The sequence below is a fragment of the Mesoplodon densirostris genome, chromosome 9 (genome assembly GCF_025265405.1).
Source record: "Mesoplodon densirostris isolate mMesDen1 chromosome 9, mMesDen1 primary haplotype, whole genome shotgun sequence".
Lineage (NCBI taxonomy): Eukaryota > Metazoa > Chordata > Mammalia > Artiodactyla > Ziphiidae > Mesoplodon > Mesoplodon densirostris.
The window spans coordinates 44207684-44226714 of record NC_082669.1 but is presented as its reverse complement, the minus strand read 5'-3'; the positions used below and the strand labels follow the sequence as shown (position 1 = coordinate 44226714).

Here is a 19031-nt window from a genome sequence, read left to right as displayed (position 1 = left end):
TTTTGACATTTATCCTAGAAATATTTTATAGTTTGAAAAACACTTAGTAAACAAGAAAAAAGTTACATCAGAATATAATACGTTGACCAGCAATAATTGGTATTGAAGTAAAAAAAAGCAGCACAGGAAAGACAACTTACAGAATACTAAGCACTCATATCACAAAGAAAAAAAGTTCCATTCTAGAAGAGGAAAAACTGTTATGGCTCAGTGATGAATGTTAAACTACCAGAATTTTAAAATGAAAGAAACAGTACCCAAACCATCATTTTGAAACTATTATTCTGATTTCGAATTTTAATTTTTATTCTTTCTCTAGTCTTGTCTAGAAATCTGTTTCAATATTATCTGCTTTTCCCACACTCCCACACTCTCTAGAATACTACTGTGTGCTTAGCACAGCACTAGGAGATAACATCTTCAGCATCAATTGTGTGATCATTCTTCCCAGCTGAAGACACGGTTTTAACCCAACAGAACCTGAACTGGGCAGGCTGGATTTTATAAACCATTTGCTGTACCCACCAAAGAGAGAGATTGAATCCAGTATCCACTTTAGTGGCCAATGTGAGTAGGGACATGACTCAGAAGTGCAAAGTGGTCATGTCCCAGAATAGAGTCAGGCTTAAGGTGAAGGAAGAAGGAGATTAAATTGTGGATCCTGTTCTTGCTATGTGACCTAGAGGAAAGTACCTAATCTCACTAAGTTTCAGTTTTCCCACTTGCAAAATTCAGAGCAGTAACATCTATGTTAACAGCATTATGCAGAACAAATGAAATAACATATAAAGTACCTGGAATGAGTGCCATGTGCTGCAAGTCCTGGTTTTAAACCGTGACGAAAGTGCATACATTCAAATATTATATCATCTCTATTTTAAAAAAGAAAAAAGATAGATATATACACTGGAGCTCAATATGCATGTGCTGGAAGCAGGTAGAGAGGTAAGGTGGGAGGGAAAGACGATGTATTCCCATAATTTATGTTCTTTAGATTCTAAAGAAAAAAGACCAATAAATTTGGTTCAACTCAATGTCAGAGGATAGAAAAAAGAATAGACATTCTTTCCACCTTCACTGAATCAAATCTAAAAGAGGGTCACACCAAGTTACAGTCAACGCTGAAATCCAAAAAGTTCTTAAACGTTTTTAAAATTGTTTTCATGTATAAATTTGATGGCAAATGCATAGCACAGGGAGATCAGCTCGGTGCTTTGTGACCATCTAGAGGGGTGGGATAGGGAGGGTGGGAGGGAGGGAGACACAAGAGGGAAGAGATATGGGGATATATGTATATGTATAGCTGATTCACTTTGTTATAAAGCAGAAACTAACACACCAAAGTCTGGTTTTCATCCAAAGAAGGTGAAGTTGTGTATATGGTGGGATTGGAAAGGAGTCCTCTATTAGGAGCTTCTTCCAGAAAACCAAACAATTAATTCCAACAAGTACTGCTCCCAGTTAGACCAACTGAAAGCAGCACTCAATGAAAAGTGTCCAGAATTAGTCAATAGAAAACGCGTAATCTTCCATCAGGATAATGCAAGATCACATGTTTCTTTGATGACCAGGGAAAAACTGTTACAGCTTGGCTGGGATTCATCCACTGTATTCACCAGACATTGTACCTTTTGATTTCCATTTATTTTGGTCTTTACAAAATTCTCTTGATGGAAAAAATTTCAATTCCCTGGAAGACTGTAAAAGGCACCTGGAACAGTTCTTTGCTCAAAACAATAAAAAGTTTTGGGAAGATGGAATTATGAAGTTGCCTGAAAAATGGCAGAAGGTAGTGGAACAAAAGGGCAAATACGTTGTTCAATAAAGTTCTTGGCGAAAATGAAAAAAAAAAAGCAATTATACTCCAATAAAGATGTTAAAAAGAAAATTTGATGGCAAAATGAGTCCTAAACTTGAACTGTCTAGGGGCTTTATAGTCATTCTAAATATTGAGCATAAATATTCATGTACTGTAAGTTTCATTATGTGGTAAGGTCCCAAATCCCACTGGTAATGTGATATAATGTATGACATACAGCAGTAGCTTCTGAAAATACATAGTAATCAAAATTCCTAAACATATGTAGCCCAAGAATTTCAGAGAAGGGAATCTGAACAATCTCTGCTTAAGGGAAAAAGGGAGAACAGCTGTATAAAGAGGTAAACTAAGGTAGAAAAATTTATAGTTAAGAATTAATTTTCTATCCTTCTTAAATTAGTATTTGCTTAGGACCCTTGAATATCCTATAATACAGAAACAACCACACTACCTACATCACTGAGTTCTTGGAGAAGCAAGAGATAATCTATATAAAATGCTTTAAACAATGCCTGGCACAAAGTAAGTACCCAGTAAATGCTGTGTCATACAAGTGCCTAGAAAAATACTTTGAACATTTACATGGAAAACGCAAACAGGTGAATAGATAGCTCAGATAAGTAGCCTGCTATATACCATACTCTATTTTAGAATTTTATTTTTAAAAATCTAAGAGTTTTCCTTTTCCTATGCCCAGAATTGTTTCTACTATGAGGCCTCAGAGACAGTATTAGTTCAAGTCATGGAGGCAGGTAGCAATCCCAGTTGAGCCAACAAACATTTGAAACTGACAGCATGGAAAGACTTGAAGCTCTAAATACAATAAAAGATATTATTTAGGGAAAAAAATCAACTATTAAAGATTGGAGAGTAGCCTAGAAGAATGCTTCTGGAAATTAATGTACAAACTAATGAGCCAGAGTTTTTGTTAAAACGCAGATTCTGACTTAATGTGTCAGGGCCAGACATTCTGCGTTCAAGTTCTCTGGTAATCACAACACTACTGGTCTAGAAACCCAAACAGAGGAGGAAGGCACCACAGCAGTGGTCCTCAAAGGGTATGAGCAACATCAGAATCTCTTGGGAAGTTATTAGAAATGCAAATCTGAAAGAACATAAGGAGATTCTTCTCTAAATCAGCTGTTTACATCCAGACCGATTACTTTCCCTAAGACTAAAAGTAGAATACTTTTTAAATACTTGACAAGTAGCATACTAGAACATGTTACCTAAACAAAACAATTTCTCTCTGCAAACAATTTCCAAAACTAAAGCCCCCTGCAATTATACTTAAAAATGTAGGCTTTTACATGATAAGAAGCCTGCTCTTGATAATACATAGGCAAAGTATTGAGATATATAGCATCCTCACTTGAACTACTTACCAACCTTTCACAAAATGGCTCACTTCCATTTTACCTAGGTCATAGAGATATAAGTTTATAAAGAAACCAGACTGAGCTTTTTTAATTTCCTTGTGCTGAGAATATAGCCAACTACAACATGGTTTAGGTAACTTCTCCAGAGTAATGTTTATACATAGCCTGGCTCATATGTAAATATATGTCAACATTTTGATTTATAGCTATAGATCTGTTTACATACACATACACAAATTAAAGTACATTAATGGTTTGAAACACAATATTCTTGAAGGACAAAAAAACATGAGGATAAACTACAAATACAGAATGTTATGAACAGAGAAAAGATTTTCAGTTTTCTGAATGTGAAGCCAATTGATTGTTAAATAGGCTTTCCATAAAATAAAATAAAATGAAATAAGATATAAAATAAAACTGTTGCCCTCACAATTCCCATTATTTCTTTCAACTTCAATCAATATCTGAATTTACAAGGTCACTTCTCAGTCGCTATCTGAGTACATCGTTCTGTCCTTAACGTATTTTTGAAGGAGTAAATTACAAATAAATTGTAAAGCACCACACTTGCTTAGGCATTGGGGGTGGACCCCTCTGATTTTGGCTAGGACCATGTATACGTACAACAGTGGTGATGTCAGGAGACATTTGATGGTCACAGCAGGGGAGGGGAGGGACGGAAGAGTGCTTCTGGTATCTAGTGAGTAGAGGCCAGGCAACTTTTAGGATGCACAAAACAGTCCCCAGAACAAAGAATTACCTGGCGTAAGATGCCAATAGTGCCAAGGTTAAGAAACTGTGATTTGAACTGTGGAGGTTGCAAAAGTACAGAATGAATGTCCCTTGTACATCATTACATTTCTAGCACGGTGTCAAGCACAGTAATAAATATTTGTTGATTATGAAATAAACTACTTCTCTGTGGCTGAGATCTTAGAGTCAGAGATGAAAAGAATGAGAAAGGGGTTATTACATGTATAATATCTAAAATTACAAAACAAAATTGCAGTCATTGTCAGAACTAAAAGGAATTAAAAATCATTCAGGGCTTCCCTGGTGGCACAGTGGTTGAGAGTCCGCCTGCCGATGCAGGGGACACGGGTTTGTGCCCCGGTCCGGGAAGATCCCACATGCCACGGAGCGGCTGGGCCCATGAGCCATGGCCGCTGAGCCTGTGCTCCGCAACGGGAGAGGCCACAACAGTGAGAGGCCTGCGTACCGCAAACAAACAAAAAAAAATCGTTCAGCCCTATTTCTCTATTTCAGAAAATTTTTTTTCTCATGCAAAAGATGCTGTCTAATGTACTGATATGGCAGTGTTGGGAGGGGGCAGACAGTGCTCTGAATAAATAAAAACAAAATATAATATATTTATAAATTAAAATATCAGTTTTCACTGCTAATAGTGTCAATGTCACCTACGTTTCTCAAATTAATTATTTCCTTTATAAAAGCTAAAACCAATGTTACATAAATCATAATAAGTGATACTTCAAAGCAGGAAACAAAATAAATGTAATTATTTTTCAAAAAAAACAACTCACAGAACTCCGTGGCCTACAGCATTTATACTTCTGAGAATTCTGGGCTTTAAAATGTCATGAGAAATTCTCAACTGGCTTACATTTTTGAAACATAGGAACTGACAGTCATAAGGCCAAACATACCCTTAATAATCGATTCAGCTGCATACAGATCTCGTTTGTAGGTCACCTAGAGGACAGATAAACTTCATTAGACTTAACAGAGTAGGAAGGAATGTGAAAGCAATAAAATTATGCCCCCAAGGAAATTCTTGATTTTGGAGAAACTATAAACACATAATACTGACAATTTTTAAATTATAACAACATCAGTTTATTCAGAAAAAATATATATTGTTTCTACAAATGGTTGAAGATTTGTCTTTAAGTAAATTGAGATGTTATGTGGCAGTGGTTACCAAAGTCTTATTAATATAAGTATTATATCAAAGAAAATGTGGTAGCATTTAAATAAAAGTATTAGAATTATTGTTTAATAGAAGGTTTTATGTTGGAAGGAAAGAAGGAAAAGTATATATTAAAAAAATTACCAAACTGCATTTTCAGTTGAAATGAGATAATTCTGAAAGACCAATTCACATCGAGGGTCTTCATTCTGAATTGAGTTTATCTGTATACATCCAGATAAGGTTCACCTTTTTAAGATTTTTACTAATACATAACTGATAGAAAGAGCCTGGAGGGTACCACCATGTATATAAGAATAATCATGATCTTTGCTTAAGAACATACAGCCTCCTTGCAATAACCTATTCCTTGTAATATACCCTGCGTGGTCCTACAGCAGATTGTTCCCAGACTACATCCAGTGAGCTCAGGTAAAGAACATGTCAAGTGCATGGCACTGCAGAATCACTTTTCCTACATCACAGAACTGAAGAACATAGTAAATAATCAAATATATTAATAAGTACTATAAGGTCTTAGGAGCTTATCATTCACGTGTTTAGATGATTATGATGCAAAAGGTCTAAAAATCCACTTTGAGAAATACTCACTAATTAATACCCTTCCATGTCTATAATTTGGACTATTTTCCTCCAGATAATATCCTAACTAAACTTGTACAAAAACTTTGTTCAGGTAAGTGGCTCAGGGCACTTCTACCCAAAATAGGTTTCCCTGCTATGCCTGTATCCTGGCAGGTAACCCTGGTCCAAAACTATACCTCACAATCCAGAACTAATGTAGCAGATAACTTGTAAGACAGATGGAAATTTCCTCAAGCACTCAACCAATCTATTAAAATCAAATATGACATTGTTAAATTATGTCTAAAACAAGCAAATGTGAACCAAAACTAGTACTATAGTTACTGACCCAAAATGCAGTTCTCTTATCTGGGGAAAAAAATAGAAAACAGACACTTAAAGCTTCAGACTATGCATTTTACCAAATTAAAGAATGTATTGATCTCATTCACTCATTCAATAAATATTTATCAAATAACTACCATGTTGTATGTCCTGTTCTAAGGGCTGGAATAGAGCAATGAAAACTGAGCAAAACTCAACCTGTAGAAACAACATTTTAGAGGATAAATTTCTCTTATAAGAATTGAATAAAACGCATTTGTTTCGGGCTACCCTGGTAGCACAGTGGTTGGGAATCTGCCTGCCAATGGGAATCCGCCTGCCAATGCAGGGGACACGGTTTCGAGCCCTGGTCCAGGAAGTTCCCACATGCCGCGGGGCAACTAAGTCAGCGAGCCACAACTACTGAAGCCCCTGCTCCGAAAAAAAGAGAAGCCACTGCAATGAGAAGCCCAAACACTGCAAGGAAGAGTAGCCCCCGCTCTCGGCAACTGGACAAAGCCTACGCACAGCTAAGAAGACAGCCATAAATAAATAAATACTTATTTATTTTACCAAATAAAGACAAGACAAGGCTGCAGAGCTCAAGACAGACAGGAAGCAGAGACCCTCAAGGCCTAGAGCAGAGCCACATGGGGGCTTCGGGGGCGACAGAAGAGGCTGGAAAGTCAGGGCTCCCACAACACAAACCCACACACGCACCTGTGGTAGAGGCCTCCTGTCATGTCAGTTACATCCACTCATTCTTTTAAATGCCTCTGAACACCTTCTAACCCCCGGCCTTCAGCCAGGCAATGGGGACACAGCTACCTCTCACGGTATTAAATATTAATATTAAATATTTAAATATTAAAAGAACACATTTGTTTCCATGAAAACCCAAAGTTAACTAGATATCTGAAATCATCACTCAATATTTGCAATTTAAATGAGAAAAGCCTTTTTTTCCCCTACAACTGTCTGCTATGTAAGGTAAACTCAAATCAGAAGTTAACGGGAAGATGCCTAATTACAATGGCTGATTTTTTATTCCTTCCTGCTTTCTTTTAGAGATAAAACCGCATTCCAAATTTAAATAGAATAATTGTGAAAGTACTTTATTCTTTTTTCCAAATAAATCTATCTTAACAATGGGTTTTTTAAATGAAAAAACTTGGTCTCAAATACTAAAATGATTTTTCTAGCATATTTGCAAGACAACGTTTTCGCTTTGGAATCAGTCTTATGAATAAAATACATGAATTACTACCTAAAGGTCCTTTCTACACGAATATTAAATAATTGTATAAACAAGAAAGACATCAAAATTTGAACTGTGCCCTCTGCAGTGAAAGCGCAGAGTCCTAACCACTGGACAGCCAGGGAATTCCCCTAAAATTCATCTTTTTGCCTACATTTTCTTGTTGGCTGTGGATACATACTATACACAGATTAAAGTTTTTGATGTTTATTTAATATTTTCTACATAAAGCCTTATTGAAAACCTCAACTATATTTCTCAACAAACACTGATTTAAGGAAAATAAACTACAAAATATTTCTGACAAACTTACAAAGTACTGTGTTGAAAAACAGCCTTCTGTTTTTCTAAATAAAACAGTTGCCATATTTCAAAGGAAAGAGTACTGAAAATGTTTTAATTCTGAATTGATGACTCTTTTTCTATCAAGCTTTTACAGTAATATGGATTGTCCTTTCCTTATTTTTAAGAAAAGTTTAATAATCAGTTTTGAGATTGATTTTCTTCTGTAAGCATGATCTGCAGGTTTTCTTTGACCTTGCATAATACCTCAGTATGGAAAACAGTTACTTTAAAAAAAAAAAAAATCAGCCCTAGTGATAGAAGAGCCTCAATCGTCTGATTCACTGGTTTTCACACTGTGCTTCTTAGAGCTCAGGGGCCACCGGAAGACCAGTGTAGAAGCTCTGTGCAGCTGATGCTCAGAGCCCCACATCTGCTACTCAACTAGTTTAGCTCAGTTTTTGCCTGTTTTGTTTCACTGTGCTTCTGTGCAATATTTCATCTAAGTATTTAGCTTTAAAAATATTTATATTCAGTGGAAGAGAAACCTGAAACTGAGAGCCACAGAGATAGTTGCCTTTAACTCCTAGGCCAGAGCACTCTCAGCTACCTCAAGGTGAGTTCCACAGGACACTATTGTACCTGCTTTGTCTTGCTCTGTGTTGACAATATGGTAAATTAAAGAGACTTCTCAGAGCCAAGTCCAGTTGGCCACCATCATACATAAATCAGACTACACTTAATGTTCTTCCATCTTTCACCTCATAGGAAAATGAGTATGTACTCCAATAATTCAAATAAATCCAGAAAATCTTAAATTTCAAAGACAGATACAAATTTAGATTTGGATGGGGATATTATATTGATTTCTAGTTCATCAATTATGTCTATCTAGAAAATGTTCTTTCCTCTAGACTGGATAACGAGAGGAAAACCTCTAAAAAGACACAATTTCACCACATTGTATTTTTGAGGTTAAAAAGCAAAAAGTGAGACTATTTTCTTTTGTTTTTAACAAAGATGCTAGAACACTTGAATCTAAAACAAGTAATCCCCATCAAAAGAAATCCTCAAAAGTCAGTCATTCCAATAATGTTGTGATGACACATCAACGCCTTCTAAAGAAGCATTTTCAGACAATGCAATACAGTTAAATTCCTTCAATAACTTATCATGAATCTTTTATGCCTTGAAGACAGTTTTAACACTTAGAAACAAGAAGGCTGTTCAGTTAGGTCTGTGTAGTATAGTAAGTGACCAACTCTTTATATTGGGACAAAAATATGGTACAACTATAAATTAAATGTAGTCTCCTCTTATGCAGACTAGATGAAATTTCACTAAAATAAGAGTATGTTCAGTAAGGGCTGGCTAGACACAACCACTCAGGCAGAGCTTAAGAGCCAACCCCTATTCTCAGGAGTCGGTCCTGTATTCTTCTGTGGTTGGTCGCTCTTAGGGAGGGGAAAGGAGGGAGAAGAAGGGGGCTTTGCTCATTCACAAGGATGTCCTCTACCCTGCATGGTGATCTGAAAAAACGGATGTTTCCTCTAAACCCAGAGGAGCTACTGCAGAAAGGCTGGCCTCAACTGTGAGTGCTGACTTTTTGCATTTACTTCTATTTTTTAAAAAAAAGTATGTAAAATATAAAATAATGGTCCTCCTGGGATTTCTGGCAGCAGATGAAATAACAGTCCTACACGTGGTCATGAGAAATTTCTAGTCATTCTTCCCAGCACCAGGGGTGAACTCCCTCACTTTCTGAGGGGTAGGGGAAGGTGTCCTGGCTCTGTATTTCAGAATCCTCCTTTGCCTTATTGTTTTGTGTTAGTGAAAATTCTCTTGAAATGTGCACTCTCTTCACTGTGCACTCTTCACTGTGTCAGATTTCTGAATCATGCTCCAGGTATTTGGCCTGCCACCCAAGTTCAATGCGAGTTTTAGCATAATTGTACTAAATCTTCTTTCAACTCTGAGTTGTAAAAAGTTGTAGCACTGTTGGAATTAGTATTGAATTAGAACACTTATTTCAATGTGTAGATTCCATTGCTTTGGTTTAAACAGCAATGGTAATACTCTTTATCCATGCAAAATAAAACCAGAAAATTAAGTTAAAAGCTTATACTAAAGACAACTCATACAGTATCATCAAAAAGCTAAATAGAGCTAAATGAACAGCCAGTAGATGTCAAAAATATTTTTTAAAGGTAGAGGATGAGACAGGAGGCAGAAGAGGGAAATATGGAACCTGAAACAACTACAGCATTTGCACTCAAAATAACTTCCCCTCAATCACAGAAGAAATTTGACACCTTAAAAAGACCTCAAAACTGCAATTTGAAAGACTTTTTGCCCAATTCACTGCATTACATGCCCTTTTAGAATCCAAGATCCTGGTAAGGCACATCATTATTCAAACATTTTAAGAGCAGGGCTTCCCCACTCGTCCCAGTTCGGAAAGTGCTATGAAAATGATCCCTCTGGGCCTAACAGGATATCACCTTTTGGCATGAGTATTAGTTTCCTAGGGCTGACATAACAACGTACCACACACTGGATGGCTTAAAAGAGGAACATATCCTCTCACAGTACTGGAGGCCAGAAGTGTGAAATCCAGGTATCAGCAGGTCCACTACCCACTCCAAAGGCTTTAGAGGAGAATCCTTCCCCAACTCTTCCTAGTTTCCTGGGGGTTACCAGCGATCCCTCACTTTCCTTTGCTTGTCGATGTATCACTCCAATTTCTATCTCTATTGTCATTGGCATTCTCCACCTATCTGTATGTGAATCTTTTCTCCTATTCTTACAGATCCGATTTAGGGCCTCTTCTTTATCATCTTAACTTGATTATATCTGCAAACACTCTTTTCAAATAATGTCACATTCACAAGTGCCAGGGGCTAGGACTTGAACATATCCTCTGTGGCGGGATGCAATTCAACCCACAGCAGCATTATGAAATGACCCAGGAGGAGAATGAATAGAAGCACTTGGAAAGGCCAACCACAGTTCAGTGCCCTGACATCGGTCGCACATAAAAGGGAAGCAGAGCACCAAGATGTAATAACTAAAACTGTGATACTGTATCGCCGAGGGAAGCAGTGCAATTTGAGATTTCACTCAAAAATACTGAAATAGGGCTTCCCTGGTGGCGCAGTGGTTGAGAGTCCACCTGCCGATGCAGGGGACACAGGTTCGTGCCCCGGTCTGGGAAGATCCCACATGCCGAGGAGCGGCTGGGCCCGTGAGCCATGGCCACTGAGCCTGCGCGTCCGGAGCTTGTGCTCTGCAATGGGGGAGGCCACAACAGTGAGAGGCCCACGTACCGCGAAAAAAAAAAAAAAACCTGAAGTACATTTGTGAAGACAGAGTGTAAAATTCAAAGAAGAGCAGTGTGCTGCTTTCCTTTCACCTGCAGACCTGAGGGTACTTTACAAGTTTAAAGAAGGCTCAGAATACCCACAAGAAGTAGATACTCACACAGCCTAAAACATCAGCAATGGGGCCAGAGAATGCTGCCATGTTAGTAGCAATAAAATGTCTTGAGTTTTTTTAATTTTTTTTTTCAACATAGCCTGCAAATTAAGTCTAGCAGGTCTATGGTGACATGGGTCAGGATCTTTAACAAAATACCTAACTGCTTACTACCAAAATCCTCCCAATTGATATGTGTATCACCATCTGAGCCATATATAGAAAAGGATAAACAAAATGAATAAAATATTTCCCTTCTGGGTTGATGATATTCAGATACTCTTAACAGAGCAATAAGATTGCATTAATTTACTCCACCAGGCAATAACTCAGGCATGTCAATATTTTGTAATCTTAGAACAATTTAAGTATGTATGAGAAAATCTTAGCATGCAGCAAGGCCCACCACATGACTTACAAAATACCTAATCAACACATAGGGCTTTTTGTTTTGTTTTTATGTCAATGAGGAAATATGCTTTTAGATTCATATAATCTCAGAATTAGGATGAATGTTTACTAACCAGATTTAGATGGATGCTTTATAAAGATTTCATCCAACATTTCAAAAGCAGCAATACATTCAAAACTATGATATGACCCTACAATTCTATTTCAGAATACACTGTTCAATTCAACATATTTCTACCCAATCAAATACAGGAGAGTCACGCTGTAAAGCACTCCCGCCGCAACAGGAAGCTGAACTATGATAGTGCAACAACCACTTCATTCTTCCTAAAGAAAGAAGTTGGCCATAAAGGCAGCCAATCCTTACCACAGGAAAGAGCACAATTCCTCTTAGGAGAAGGTGAATGGTTCTAGCCACCAACCCCACTGGGTCAAAACTGGCAGATACATGTTTCAACCCAGTTAAGTTGGAGCTACCACCCCAAGGCCTGTGAGGAAATGTTATTTTGCGAAGCAGAGTTGCATCTTCAATCCAGTTGAAGGTAAGACTACAGAGTAAAAGGTTATATGTAAAGAACACACACAAAAATTGTGAATAAAACAATCTTATTGGCTAAAATAGAATTTGTTTGAATAAATTATCCCAGTGTGAATTTTCTTGCAACCAAGCAATAGAAATGATACCATATTTGATGGTTCAGAAAACCTAGTGAGACTCAACACCTTTTATGTACACATATACACACACACCTTTATTCCTGGAAATACTGTTTCAATATGAAACCAAATATTTTTATACTGCTCTATCTTCTAAAGCACCTGGAAATTGTCTGTACTTGTAGACAATACATCTTTAGAAATGACACACAAACACAGAGCAAAGTACCAACTCCCTTACCTTCCAGAGGTCAGGAGATCCTTCTATAAGTTTGGCTTTGATGTGACAGTATTTTAGAGCCAAATGCAAACACTCAGTTCCAAAATCCAAGTCATAGTCACTACACTGTGTAGGAAGAAAAAAGAATTAATAAGTTGAAATATAATTTTAAATACACTAATCTTTTAATTTCATAATCAACTGTACATAGAAAAGAGCCTAGAAATTTTGCAAACTCTTTAATTAGCTACTGATTAATCAGGTAGGTTAATCTTCCCCATGCCCTAAAAGCCAAATGAAACAAATAGAAAACAGGACTGTTGCAATCATAAGAGTTTTTAACTTCCTGAATAGTTTCAGGTGTCAGATAAATATAATACTTTATTTCCTTTGCTCAAAAACTACATTTCCAAACACATTTGTGAAATGCCTCAAGGCATGACTGAGGATTACCGTATCAGACTTGATTTAACAAATATAGGTATCCATAAAACTCCAAACCCCTTATATCTCATATTTATACCGCTTTCTTATTAATTGGTATTTTAAATATCAATATAACCTTTTTAGAGGATATATTTTGATTCTGAACATGGAAATATTTCAGTCTTTCATTATGAGAAAAAAAGTAAAGGCCCATTAGATTTTAGTAAAATATAAGTAACATTTTTTAGCATTTTAAGCAGAACCATCAAAATGACCAACACAATATAATTCAGCTGAATAACAGTCACTAAGTACCTATCAAGTCCAAGGTTTGTATTAAGGACCAGAATATAAAGTCAAATGAAACATGTTTTGTGTCCTCAAGGAACTCCAGTCTAGAAGGGGAGGTTGATCTATAACAAATATTTTATAACAGAATGTGATATGGAGCAATAGAGGAATATTTATAAGTAGACCAGGAGATAAAATACTTAATTCTATATGAGGGTATCAGGGAAGGCCCATCAGAGGAAATGGTCTCTGATCTCATTCCAAAGACTGAATAAAACTCAAGTATAGAGATACCTTCAGGCAAAAAGTACCAAACAAAGATACAGACGTTGCAGACATCTGCTGGATTTGCATTTTACAAAGAGCATATCCATATAAGACAGACTGCAGGAAGGCAACAAATACGAATATGACATTTAGCACCCTCTGCCAATCTTTATTGTACTGGAGATTACGAAATGCCAAATTTTAATGATTTATGAAGTTAATGTACAAGAAAATATAACCATCAAGTATACCCAGAGTCCCAAATTAATCAGAACAGTCTCAGCTTAAACTTTCTAAACTGATATACTACATAACATGACATTTATTAAACATTTTCATCTTTAATATAGTATTATCAGCAGTAGTTACATTCAAATAAATTAAGTTTTGGTAAACCTCTGCATTCTACTTTCAACGTATGCACAGGCTCATCTAGTAGTATGCAAGTGAGACCAACCTACAGTAAAAAAAAAAAGAGTTCTCTCCTAACACACGGTTAAATCCCAGAGATGACTAGCAATAACCCTTTTCCTGCCTCTTTCCAGATGCGAGATATTGAACACATTCATGGACAGCCTTAAAAGTGCTCACAAAGTGCATACTAAGAGGAACCCACAGGAACAGCTACTTCCTTTGTATCTCAGGGATGAGAATTACTTGATGCTGTGCTCCTGCCACTCACGTGATGTACCAGCCAAGATGGCAACAGCTTACAAATTGCATGAAGTCTTCAGGATTCCAATTGACAGAACCAACAGGAAACAAGGAAAATGATGGATCAGGTACTTATGAAATATATACTAGAAACAGATACTGAGCCATCTTGGCAGAAATAGTCTGAAGCTCTTATTCACTGTACAGATTAATATTACAACTATTTACAGGGTTTTTGGTAACTTTTTTGCATTAAACCTTGCTTCTACAGTTAGCTCAAAAAAAAAAGCATGCTTAATGACAAATTCTGAATGCATTTCTTAAGAACATGGATGACGATTTCTACTTCTGCCTAGGATATGGAAAGCTGACAAACATGATGCTCATTTCAGAACAAAAGAAAAAAGCAGACAAACTACAAAAGCAGAACTTTTTCTCAAAACATCAGAGCTGAGGTCACAGGATTACCAAGTAGCCCTAAATCTAAGAAAAGGCATGCCTCCCCCAAAAGGGGAGAGAGTGCCATACAGGCAGGTAAGAAGAAATCACCTAAAAATTCCAACAAACTGTTAAGTACTGAGTGGAGGAAACTAGGAGAATGTAGGACCTCTGGGAATCACAACCACAACAGGAGTTTATACCCACCTGCAGGGTCTTCTTCAGCAACCTGTTACTGGGTGCTCATGAAGAGGTGTAATAGTATTTCAAAGTGACCATGATTTTAAACTCAAGGTAATCACTAAACAAATGCTTTAGAGTAAGAAGTCAATAGTGATAAGAGGGAATCATAAAATGAGAAATTAATACAAAGGCAAGCAGAAAAAAAGAAAAGGAAAAAAAATTAAGCACCCAGCAAGATGGTAGATTTTAATCAAGTAAGTTAATTAATGTGTAACTATACAAAGTATCAACATTATCCAGCATGGGGGCCATAGTGCTATCACTGATCAAATGAAAAACACACAAATACATAGGTGCAGAGAACCCTCTGCCTCCCTAAACTTGGAGCCCAAATTAGTGTCAACAATGTTCTCCTCAGGCAGAAGCCCTTAGCACACTATTGTCAGAGGTCCCCACATACACTGCTGACCCCAGTTACCTTATACTGAACCTCACAAATCAACAGCCCCACTTATAAAATCCACAAATCCAACTAGTCTCCAACATACACACATGTGCAAAAAACCCAGATTTAACTGAAACCCAAGGTAAAACTAAAATGAATAAGGTGAAAAAGGCAAAAAATAAAGTATTTTGTATGAAGTAGAAACTATACAGTTAATAAAGACTTAATAACCCCAGAATGATAGTGCCTATACTCATAAAATAAGGATAATATTTAGAAGGGTGGAAAACAGAAAAAGATAAAAGATGACTCAACCAAAAAGCCCAATATGTTAAAAAAAAAAAAAAATCAGGGACTTCCCTGGTGGCACATTGGTTAAGAAACCGCCTGCCAAGGAAACTAACACAAGCATCTTCGATAGCCTCATCCACCAGAGGGCAGACACCAGAGGGCAGACAGCAGAAGCAAGAAGAACTACAATCCTGCAGCATGTGGAACAAAAACCACATTCACAGAAAGACAGACAAGATGAAAAGGCACAGGGCTATGTACCAGATGAAGGAACAAGATAAAATCCCAGAAAAACAACTAAATGAAGTGGAGATAGGCAACCTTCCAGAAAAAGAATTCAGAATAATGACAGTGAAGATGATCCAGGACCTGGGAAAAAGAATGGAGGCAAAGATCAAGAAGATGCAAGAAAAGTTTAACAAAGACCTAGAATTAAAGAACAAACAGAGATGAACAATACAATAACTGAAATGAAAACGACACTAGAAGGAATCAATAGCAGAATAACTGATGCAGAAGAACGGATAAGCGACCTGGAAGACAGAATGGTGGAACTCGTTGCTGTGGAACAGAATAAAGAAAAAAGAATGAAAAGAAATGAAGACAGCCTAAGAGACCTCTGGGACAACATTAAATGCAACAACATTCGTATTATAGGGGTCCCAGAAGGTGAAGAGAGAGAGAAAGGACCAGAGAAAATATTTGAAGAGATTATAGTCGAAAACTTCCCTAACATGGGAAAGGAAATAGCCACCCAAGTCCCGGAAGCGCAGGATAAACATACAGGATAAACCCAAGGAGAAACATGCCGAGACACATACTAATAAATTTGGCAAAAATTAAAGACAAACAAAAATTGAAAGCAGCAAGGGAAAAATGACAAATAACATACAAAGGAACTCCCATAAGGTTAACAGCTGATTTCTCAGCAGAAACTCTACAAGCCAGAAGTGAGTGGCATAACATATTTAAAGTGATGAAAGGTAAGAACCTACAACTAAGATTAGTCTACCCAGCAAGGATCTCATTCAGATTCGACAGAGAAATCAAAAGCTTTACAGACAAACAAAAGCTACAAGAATTCAGCAACACCAAACCAGCTCTACAACAAATGCTAAAGGAACTTCTCTAAGTGGGAAACACAAGAAAAGAAAAGGACCTACAAAAACCCAAAACAATTCAGAAAATGGTCATAGGAACATACATATCGATAATTACCTTAAACTTGAATGGATTAAATGCTCCAACGAAAAGACACAGGCTTGCTGAATGGATACAAAAACAAGATGCATCTATATGCTGTCTACAAGAGACCCACTTCAGACCTAGGGACACATACAGAATGAAAGTGAGGGGATGGAAAAAGATATTCCATGCCAATGGAAATCAAAAGAAAGCTGGAGTAGCAATTTTCGTATCAGATAAAATAGACTTTAAAATAAAGAATGTTGAGCTTCCCTGGTGGCGCAGTGGTTGAGAGTCCGCCTGCCGATGCAGGGGACATGGGTTCATGCCCCGGTCCGGGAAGATCCCACATACCGTGGATTGGCTAGGCCCGTGAGCCATGGCCACTGAGCCTGCAAGTCCAGAGCCTGTGCTCCACAACGGGAGAGGCCACAACACTGAGAGACCCGTGTACCACAAAAAAAATAATCAATAAAAATAATAGTAAAGAATGTTATAAGAGACAAGGAAGGACACTACATAATGATCAAGGGATCAATCCAAGAAGAAGATCTAACAATTATAAATATATATGCACCCAACATAGGAGCACCTCAATACATAAGGCAACTGCTAACAGCTATAAAAGAGGAATAGAAAGTAACACAATAATAGTGGGGGACTTTAACACCTCACTTACACCAATGGACAGATCATCCAAAATGAAAATAAATAGGGAAACAGAAGCTTTAAATGACACAATAGACCAGATAGATTTAATTGATATTTATAGGACATTCCATCCAAAAGCAGCAGATAACACTTTCTTCTCAAGTGCGCATGGAACATTCTCCAGGATAGATCACATCTTGGGTCACAAATGAAGCCTCAGTAAATTTAAGAAAATTGAAATCATATCAAGCATCTTTCCTGACCACAACGCTATGAAATTAGAAATGAATTACAGGGAAGAAAACGTAAAAAAACACAAACACATGGAGGCTGAACAATATGTTACTAAATAACCAAGAGATCACTGAAGAAATCAATGAGAAAATCAAAAAATACCTAGGAACAAATGACAATGAAAACACGACGACCCAAAACCTATGGAGCAAAAGCAGTTCTAAGAGGGAAGTTTATAGCTATACAAGCCTACCTCAAGAAACAAGAAAAATCTCACATAAACAATCTAACCTTACATCTAAAGGAACTAGAGAAAGAAGAACAAAGAAAACCCAAAGTTAGCATAAGGAAAGAAATCATAAAGATCAGAGCATAAATAAATGAAATAGAAACAAAGAAAATAGCAAAGATCAATAAAACTAAAAGCTGATTCTTTGAGAAGATAAACAAAATTGATAAACCATTAGCCAGACTCATCAAGAAAAAGAGGGAGAGGACTCAAATCAATAAAATTAGAAATGAAAAACAAGAAGTTACAACAGACACTGCAGAAATACAAAGCATCCTAAGAGACTACTACAAGCAACTCTATACCAATAAAATGGACAACCTGGAAGAAATGGACAAATTTGTAGAAAGATATAACCTTCCAAGACTGAACCAGGAAGAAACAGAAAATATGAACAGACCAATCACAAGTAATGAAATTGAAACTGCGATTAAAAATCTTCCAACAGGGCTTCCCTGGTGGCGCAGTGGTTGAGAGTCCACCTGCCATTGCAGGGGACACAGGTTCGTGCCCCGGTCCAGGAAGATCCCACATGCCGCGGAGCGGCTAGGCCCGTGAGCCATGGCCGCTGAGCCTGTGCGTCCGGAGCCTGTGCTCCGCAACGGGAGAGGCCACAACAGTGAGAGGCCCGCGTACCGCAAAAAAAAAAAAAAAATCTTCCAACAAACAAAAGTCCAGGACCAGATGGCTTCACAGGTGAATTCTATCACACATTTAGAAAAGAGCTAACACCCATCCTTCTCAAACTCTTCCAAAAAATTGCAGAGGAAGAAACACTCCCAAACTCACTCTATGAGGCCACCATCACCCTGATACCAAAACCAGACAAAGATACTACAAAAAAAGAACATTACAGACTAATATCATTGATGAATATAGATGCAAAAATCCTCAACAAAATACTAGCAAACAGAAGTCAACGACACATTAAAAGGATCATACACCATGATCAAGTGGGATTTATCCCAGGGATGCAAGGATTCTTCAATATACGGAAATCAAACAATGTGATACACCATATTAACAAATTGAAGAATAAAAACCATATGATCATCTCAATCTTTTTTTTTTTGCAGAAAAAGCTTTTGACAATATGCAACACCCATTTATGACACACACACAAAAAAACTCTCCAGAAAATGGGCATAGAGGGAAACTACCTCAACATAATAAAGGCCATATATGACAAACCCACAGCAAACATCATTCTCAATGGTGAAAAACTGAAAGCATTTCCTCTAAGATCAGGAACAGGACAAGGATGTCCACTCTCACCACTATTATTAAACATAGTTTTGCAAGTCCTAGCCATGGCAATCAGAGAAGAAAAAGAAA

At 37.2% G+C, this 19031-nt stretch overlaps 1 protein-coding gene across 2 annotated transcripts in view; it reads right to left on the bottom strand.

Moving 5' to 3' along the window:
- CRPPA (CDP-L-ribitol pyrophosphorylase A) overlaps nt 1–19031 on the bottom strand; it is a 310026-nt gene that overhangs the window by 193925 nt on the left and 97070 nt on the right. For both annotated transcript variants that reach the window (XM_060108033.1, XM_060108032.1), the window contains exons 4-5: nt 12364–12468; nt 4869–4914 (exon numbers count right to left, since the gene is read on the bottom strand). In XM_060108033.1, the coding sequence (XP_059964016.1) occupies nt 4869–4914; nt 12364–12468 (151 nt within the window). The remainder of the gene's footprint in view (nt 1–4868; nt 4915–12363; nt 12469–19031) is intronic.